The following is a 9085-nucleotide window of genomic DNA, read 5'->3' as shown; positions in this document are numbered from 1 at the left end:
TAGCATGATTTTATCATGATTAGCATGTTACTAGCTTGTTGCTAGCACGTTTTTTGCATCATTTTCAAGTAACTAGCATGTTGCTAACACGTTTCTAGCATGATTAACAAGTTACTAGGATGTTGCTAGCATGTTTTTAACATCATTTGCAGGTTATTAGCATGATTCTCATTTGAACATTCCGTCAATGTAAGTCTATGGGATTTTTCCCAGTTTTAATCCATATTTTTAGGAAAACTGTAAGTCTGATCAGTTAGAAAAGATATAGAGAAAAGATTTGGGCTGAGTTTGGAGTTTGTGGAGTTAGCAGTCAGAAATTTTAGTGTCAGAAAAAGAATAATAAGTTCAACTTAATAAGAAGTGAGTATTGGATTGATTGAGCAGATATGATGCAGGACAGTGTTATGAAAAGAGTCTCTGGTATCATGAGTTTTGGTGAATGTGGTCTTGATGCTCTGACCTGTGTTGTAGTGTTTGGTGCAGTAGCCCAGCTCTTTCTCGTCTCTGATGATGAACTGCGGTAACGTCAGACCGTCGGCCACCTGAACCGGAGCTTTATCGAGCCACTCGAAGATCAGGTCGTTCATCGTGTAGCCGACTGGAGGAAAACAGGAGTGCTATTATCACTAACTACAACTATTAAAAATGGTAAAACTGAAATACAATAAATGATAAACGAAATAAACCCTTTAGTTGCTTTATTAAATATGTATTTATTTTAAGGTGTAGAAATAAATAAACTGACAAAGCACAACAAAATAACTGAAATTAAAAAAATAAAAATGAATTTATAAAATTATAAAAACTAAATATTTAGGCAACAAAAAATGAATACAATTGTCAAAGAGCACAATAAAATAACTAAAACTTTTAGTAATTTTGGAAATGGAAAAAATAAAAGTAAAAACTAATTCAAAATATAAAATAAAAAAACAAAAACTGAAATAAAAGCTTTAAAAATGGACAAAATCTGCTAGCATGTTTCCAGCATGATTAGAGACTTGCTAGCATGTTTTTAATATGATTAACAAGTAGCTATGTTTGCTGTTAACATGATTAGCACATTATTACACACCGTTAGCATTACTGACAAGTTATTTGCATGTTTGTAACATGTTTCTAGCCTCACTAGCAACTTGCTAACATGTTTCTAGCATAATTAGCAAGTTGCTAGCATGTTTCCAGCATGATTAGCAAGTTGCTAGCATGTTTCTAACATGATTAGCAAGTGACTAACATGTTTCTAGCATAACTAGCAAATTCTTAGCATGTTTCCAGCATGATAAGCAAGTTGTTAACATGTTTCTAACATGATTAGCAAATTGCTAACATGTTGCCAGCACGTTACTAGCATGACATGACTGATAAGTTTCTAACATGTTTCTAGCATGATTAGCACATTATTAAACGTTGTTAGCATGGCTGCCAAGTTATTAGCATCTTTCTAACATGTTTCTAGCATAATTAGCAAGTTGTTAGCATGTTTCTAACATGATTAACAAGTTGCTAACATGTTTCTAGCATGATTAGCACGTTACTAGCATGGCTGATAAGTTACTAACATGTTTCTAGCATGATTAGCACGTTACTAGCATGACACTGGCATGACTGATAAGTTACTAACATGTTTCTAGCATGATTAGCACATTATTTACATGTCATTAGCATGACTGACAAATTACTATCATGATTAGCAAGTTGCTAGCATGTTTCTTACAGGTTTGTATCATGATTAGCAAGTTGCTAGCATGTTTACAACATGATTAACAAGTTGTTAGCATGTTTCTAACATGATTAGCAAGTTGCTAGTATGTTTCTAGCACAATTAACAAGTTGCTAGCATGTTTCCAACGTGATTAGCAAGTTGCTAGCATGTTTTTAATATGATTAGCAAGTAGCTAACATGTTTCTAGCATGACTAGCACATTATTTACATGTCGTTAACATTACTGACAAGTTATTAGCATGTTTCTAACATGTTTGTAGCATGATTAGCAAGTTCTAGCATGTTTCTAACATAATTAGCAAGTTCTAGCATGTTTCTGGTATGATTAACAAGTTGCTAACATGTTGCTAGCATTATTAGCACATTACTAGCATGACACTGGCATGACTGATAAGTTGCTAACATGTTTCTAGCATGATTAGCACGTTACTAGCATGACATTGGCATGACTGATAAGTTACTAGCATGTTTCTAGCATGATTAGCAAGCTACGAACATGTTGCTAGCATGATTAACATGTTTCTAGCATAACTAACATGGTGTTAGCATGATTGTAGTTGCTAGGCTAGGTTAGATAGTTAAATAGATTAGAAATAGTTGATAGAAGGGAAGCTTGATTGAGTCTCAAGGGATTCTGGGAGTTTAAATTTGAATTTTGTCAGTTGGAGTTTGAATTTTGTCAGTTGGAGTTTGAATTTTGACAGTTGGAGTTTGAATAGTGTTGATCAGTTGAACATTGTGTCAATGTAAGTCTATGGGATTTTGATGATTTTTTAATCTTCAGTTTGATGAAAACTATAAGTCAGATCAGTCTGAAAAGATAGAGCACACTCAGTGAGATCAGTCTGAAGAGTTGGGCTGAGTTTGGTGGTTCTAGCTTGAAAGCTTTAGTCTAAGAAGAAGAATAGAAAGCTTGAGAAACGTACAGCTCTCCAGCTGCATGGTGCAGGTCTGAACATCCATCGGGAAGTTCTTCAGATCCATCGGACAGGACAGTATTAATGTCAGCCTACAGAAGAAAGTGAGAAACACAGAGTTATTACGGTGTCATCTGCTGATGCTATAACATCTAACTTGAGTGTTTAATGTTAGATGAGTTTATCTGAGACACACCTGGAAAGTCAATCCTCAGCGGATCCTCAGAGACACGTTCTCTATGACTTATGCATGAATTCAGAGCGTCTGCTGCTTTTAATGAGTGCTGAGGAGCTGATGTGTTGTGATTTATATAAATAGAGCATTTATGAAAACTAGGACAGAGTCACATCAGCTTATTTTTAAAATAAACGTGTGGATTTACAATAAGAGATGCAGATATTTGTTCAGGGCTTGTGTTTGCTCAAATGTCTCAAACTGAATATCAAGTAAACTAAAAATAACACACACAAAAAAAAAACTAGATGAAAAAGTTTGTCAAGACAAAAAAAAGCCTAGCTTGAAAGTTTAAAGCAGCTGTAAAAGTTTAAAGTTTTTAACTTTATATAGATAGATTAGATGATTAACATTTTATTAGCATGATTCTAACATTTTTCTAGCATGTTTCTAGCATGTTTCTAGCATGATTAGCAAGTTACTAACATATCATTAGCAAATTTTTAGCATTATTAGCAAGTTGTTAGCACGTTGCTAGCCTGTTTCTAGCATCATTAACATGTTACATGCATTATTAGCATATCATTAGCAAGTTGCTAACATGTTTCTAGCATGATTAGCAAATTATTAGCATGTTTCTAGCATGATTAGCAAATTATTAGCATATTTCTAGCATGATTAGAAAGTCATTAGCATGTTTCTAGCATGATTAGCAAGTTGTTAGCCTGTTGCTAGCAAGTTACTAGCATGTCATAAGCATGGTTCTAGCATGATTAGCAAATTGCTAGCATGTTTCTAGCATTATTAACAAGTTGCTAGCAAGTTTAGCAAGTTGTTAGCACGTTGCTAGCCTGTTTCTAGCATAATTAACATGTTACATGCATTATTAGCATATCATTAAGCTAATTACATGTTTCTAGCATGATTATCAAATTATTAGCATATTTCTAGCATGATTAACAAGTTACTAGCATGTCATTAGCATGTTTCTAGCATGATTAGCAAGTTGTTAGCACGTTGCTAGCCTGTTTCTAGCATAATTAACACGTTACTTGCATTATTAGCATGTCATTAGCAAGTTGCTAACATGTTTCTAGCATGATTAGTAATTTATTAGCATATTTCTAACATGATTAACAAGTTACTAGCATGTCATTAGCATGTTTCTAGCATGATTAGCAAATTATTAGCTTATTTCTAGCATGATTGGCAATTTGCTCGCATGTTTTAGCATTATTAGCAAGTTGCTAGCACGTTTAGCAAGTTGTTAGCACGTTGCTAGCCTGTTTCTAGCATATTTAACGTTACTTGCATTATTAGCATGTCATTAGCAAGTTGCTAACATGTTTTTAGCATGATTAGCAAGTTACTAGCATGTCATTAGCATTTTTTTAACATGATTAGCAAGTTGCTAGCGTGTTTCTAGCATGATGGGCAGGTTGCTAGCATGTTCTTAGGCACATTAGCAAGTTGATAGCACATTTGTAACATGTTTCTAGCATAATTATCAAGTTGCTAACATGTTTCTAGCATGATTATCAAGTTGCTAACATGTTTTTAGCATGATTAGCAGTTTGCTAAAACTAATTTTATGGTTTTTTTTTCAATTTTATTCATTTAAAAAAATCTATTTAGCTTTCATTGTAATTTTAGTTTTAGTAATTTGCTTTCATCATTTTTATTCATTTTTAAAATATTTCAATTTAGCTTTTATTGAAATTTTAGTATGTGTTTTCATGATTTTCATTCATTTTTTTAATATTCATATTTATTAATTTTTTATATTTCTATTTAGATTTCATTGTAATTTTTATTCCTTTTTTATAATATTTCTATTTAACTTTCATGGTAATTTTAATTTGAGTAATTTTGTGTTTTTTGTCATTTTTATTCATTTTTTAAATATTTCGATTTAGCTTTCATTGTAATTTTAGTTTTAGTAATGTATGCTTTCATCATTTTTATTTATTATTGTAAATATTTCGATTTAGTTCTTATTGTAATTTTAGTTTCAATAATTTTGTTTTTTGTCAATTTTATTATTTTTTTAAATATTTCTATTTAGTTCTTATTGTAGTTTTAGTTTCAGTAATTTTATGTTTTTGTCAATTTTATTATTTTTTAAATAATTCTATTTAGCCTTCATTAACATTTTAGCTTCAGTAATTTTACATTTTTTGTCATTTTTATTATTTTTTATATTTCTATTTAGCTTTCATTGTAATTTTAGTTTCAGTAATTTTAGGTGTTTTTTGGCATTTCTATAATTTTTTTTTAAATATTTCGATTTAGCTTTCATTGTAATTTTAGTTTTAGCAATTTACATTTTCATCATTTTTATTCATTATTGTAAATATTTCTATTTAGTTCTTATTGTAGTTTTAGTTTCAGTAATTTTATGTTTTTGTCAATTTTATTATTTTTTAAATAATTCTATTTAGCCTTCATTGTCATTTTAGCTTCAGTAATTTTATTTTTTTGTCATTTTTATTATTTTTTATATTTCTATTTAGCTTTCATTGTAATTTTAGTTTCAGTAATTTTAGGTGTTTTTTTGTCATTTCTATTAATTTTTTTTTTAATATTTCGATTTAGCTGTCATTGTAATTTTAGTTTTAGTAATTTACATTTTCATCATTTTTATTCATTATTGTAAATATTTCTATTTAGTTCTTATTGTAGTTTTAGTTTCAGTAATTTTATGTTTTTGTCAATTTTTTTTTTTTTTTTTAATAATTCTATTTAGCCTTCATTGTCATTTTAGCTTCAGTAATTTTACATTTTTTTTGTCATTTTTATTATTTTTTATACTTCGATTTAGCTTTCATTGTAATTTTAGTTTCAGTAATTTTAGGTGTTTTTTTGTCATTTCTATTAATTTTTTTTTAATATTTCGATTTAGCTGTCATTGTAATTTTAGTTTTAGTAATTTACATTTTCATCATTTTTATTCATTATTGTAAATATTTCTATTTAGTTCTTATTGTAGTTTTAGTTTCAGTAATTTTATGTTTGTCAATTTTATTATTTTTTTTAAATAATTCTATTTAGCCTTCATTGTCATTTTAGCTGCAGTAATTTTATTTTTTTATTTTTATTATTTTTTATATTTCTATTTAGCTTTCATTGTAATTTTAGTTTCAGTAATTTTGTGTTTTTTGTCATTTTTATTCATTTTTTTTTAATATTTCTATTTAACTGTCATTGTAATTTTAGTTGTAGTAATGTATGTTTTCATCATTTTTATTTATTATTTTAAATATTTCGATTTAGTTCTTATTGTAATTTTAGTTTCAATTTTGTTTTTGTCAATTTTATTATTTTTTAAATCTATTTAGCCTTCATTGTCATTTTAGCTTCAGTAATTTTATTTTTTTGTCATTTTTATTATTTTTTATATTTCTATTTAGCTTTCATTTTAATTTTAGTTTCAGTAATTTTAGGTGTTTTTTGTCATTTCTATTAATTTTTTTTAATATTTCGATTTAGCTTTCATTTACAATAAAAATTATCATTTTTATTCATTATTGTAAATATTTCTATTTAGTTCTTATTATAGTTTTTGTTTCAGTAATTTTATGTTTTTGTCAATTTTATTATTTTTTAAATAATTCTATTTAGCCTTCATTAACATTTTAGCTTCAGTAATTTTACATTTTTTGTCATTTTTATTATTTTTTATATTTCTATTTAGCTTTCATTGTAATTTTAGTTTCAGTAATTTTAGGTGTTTTTTGTCATTTCTATTAATTTTTTTAAATATTTCGATTTAGCTGTCATTGTAATTTTAGTTTTAGTAATTTACATTTTCATCATTTTTATTCATTATTGTAAATATTTCTATTTAGTTCTTATTGTAGTTTTAGTTTCAGTAATTTTATGTTTTTGTCAATTTTTTTTTTTTAAATTCTATTTAGCCTTCATTGTCATTTTAGCTGCAGTAATTTTATTTTTTTGTTATTTTTATTATTTTTTATATTTCTATTTAGCTTTCATTGTAATTTTAGTTTCAGTAATTTTGTGTTTTTTGTCATTTTTATTCATTTTTTAATATTTCTATTTAACTGTCATTGTAATTTTAGTTGTAGTAATGTATGTTTTCATCATTTTTATTTATTATTTTAAATATTTTGATTTAGTTCTTATTGTAATTTTAGTTTCAATAATTTTGTTTTTGTCAATTTTATTATTTTTTAAATCTATTTAGCCTTCATTGTCATTTTAGCTTCAGTAATTTTATTTTTTTGTCATTTTTATTATTTTTTATATTTCTATTTAGCTTTCATTTTAATTTTAGTTTCAGTAATTTTAGGTGTTTTTTTGTCATTTCTATTAATTTTTTTTAATATTTCGATTTAGCTTTCATTTACAATAAAAATTATCATTTTTATTCATTATTGTAAATATTTCTATTTAGTTCTTATTGTAGTTTTTGTTTCAGTAATTTTATGTTTTTGTCAATTTTATTATTTTTAAAATAATTCTATTTAGCCTTCATTGTCATTTTAGCTTCAGTAATTTTATTTTTGTCATTTTTATTATTTTTTATATTTCTATTTAGCTTTCATTGTAATTTTAGTTTTAGTAATTTACATTTTCATCATTTTTATTCATTATTGTAAATATTTCTATTTAGTTCTTATTGTAGTTTTAGTTTCAGTAATTTTATGTTTTTGTCAATTTTATTATTTTTTATATTTCTATTTAGCTTTCATTGTAGTTTTATTTTCAGGAATTTTATTTTTTTTATTCATTTTTTTAATATTTCTATTTTGCTTTCATGAAATTTTAGTTTCAGTAATTTTATGTTTTTGTCAATTTTATTATTTTTTAAATAATTCTATTTAGCCTTCATTGTCATTTTAGCTTCAGTATTTTTTTGTCATTTTTATTATTTTTTATATTTCGATTTAGCTTTCATTGTAATTTTAATTTTAGTAATTTACACTTTCATCATTTTTATTCATTATTGTAAATATTTCTATTTAGTTCTTATTGTAGTTTTAGTTTCAGTAATTTTGTGTCTTTGTCAATTTTATTATTTTTTAAATAATTCTATTTAGCCTTCATTGTCATTTTAGCTTCAGTAATTTTATTTTTTTGTCATTTTTATTATTTTTTATATTTCTATTTAGCTTTCATTGTAGTTTTCAGGAATTTAATTTTTTTTATTAATTTTTTTATATTTCTATTTTGCTTTCATGAAATTTTAGTTTCAGTAATTTTATGTTTTCATAATTTTTATGGAATTTTATGTGTACTGGAAGCTAATGACACTGAAACAAATTCCTTGTATGCGCAAGCATACTTGGCAATGCCGCTCTTTCTGATTCTGATATTTCTATTTAACTTTGAAGCTTTTATATTTCTATTTAACACTAGATCTTGAGCTTGACCTGAGATTATTGTAAACGAGCAGCGATCTGTGAGATTTCATCAGGCTCCAGAGCTTCAGAGAAGTGAGAGCTTTAATTGATAATGACTTCAGTCGTTCTCATGTGCTTTTGCTGCCGGCGTAACCAGCAAATCACTAAACGTCTCTTACAATGTGACAAAATACACTGGAGAAAAACCTGCAATTGATGAATAATGTCTTCATATCTGATCAGTGCAGACAGTGAAAGAATAAACAGCTGTATTATCGGAGGATCTGATGGTTTCTGTGATGATTTCTGCCTTTATTTGGCTTGTTTTCTTCTTCATACCTGATGCTGTACAGGACGGTCCCATCCTTGAAGATCCTCAGGAGTTTGTTGTCCGTCGTAACGTCGTGGAAGTTGGCTCCTTTCTCGTTGGCGAAGAACAAGTCTGGTTTCCAGATGGAGTCCAGCATGGACGGGTCCAGATCCAAAGAGGAGTCCGGATACTCGCTGTAGGCCAGACGAGGGTCGTTCCACTTCTGCCGCAGGAAGATGTTCACTCTGTAGTCCTGAGACACAAGCCAAGACTGTCAGGTACGTTTGCTCTGAACTGAAACTGAATGATATCTGCTTCTCAAGTAGCTTCAGTGTAGGGAATAAATGGTGTTCAGGAACTTTTTGGAAGTAAATCTGGTCATTTTTAGTTTTATGTTTACAAACAAAAGATCAGCAGAGCTTCTTATAAATAAAACCATTTAAGAGCATTCGTGCATAAACCAGTTAAATTTACTTAAATACTAAAATGAAGCGACAAAAAAGTACCATAAAGATGCAAACAATAATTAAAATCTCAACTTTTTATAAGTATAATAAAAAAAAAATTATATATATATAGATATATAGATTT

The 9085-nt window shown here is 27.4% G+C and overlaps 1 protein-coding gene across 1 annotated transcript; it reads right to left on the bottom strand.

The window, feature by feature from the left end:
• Nucleotides 1–460: 460 nt before the first annotated feature.
• LOC141317394 (glycine receptor subunit alpha-2-like) lies at nucleotides 461–8747 on the bottom strand (the record flags this gene model as incomplete). Its single annotated transcript, XM_073833118.1, has 3 exons — nucleotides 461–598; nucleotides 2653–2735; nucleotides 8524–8747. Coding segments are annotated over 3 exons (445 nt in total), but the record flags the coding sequence as incomplete, so codon positions are not given.
• Between the last annotated feature and the right edge of the window lie 338 nt (nucleotides 8748–9085).

The sequence above is a fragment of the Garra rufa genome, unplaced genomic scaffold (genome assembly GCF_049309525.1).
Source record: "Garra rufa unplaced genomic scaffold, GarRuf1.0 hap1_unplaced_885, whole genome shotgun sequence".
Taxonomy (NCBI): domain Eukaryota; kingdom Metazoa; phylum Chordata; class Actinopteri; order Cypriniformes; family Cyprinidae; genus Garra; species Garra rufa.
This window is presented reverse-complemented; position numbering and strand designations above follow the sequence as displayed.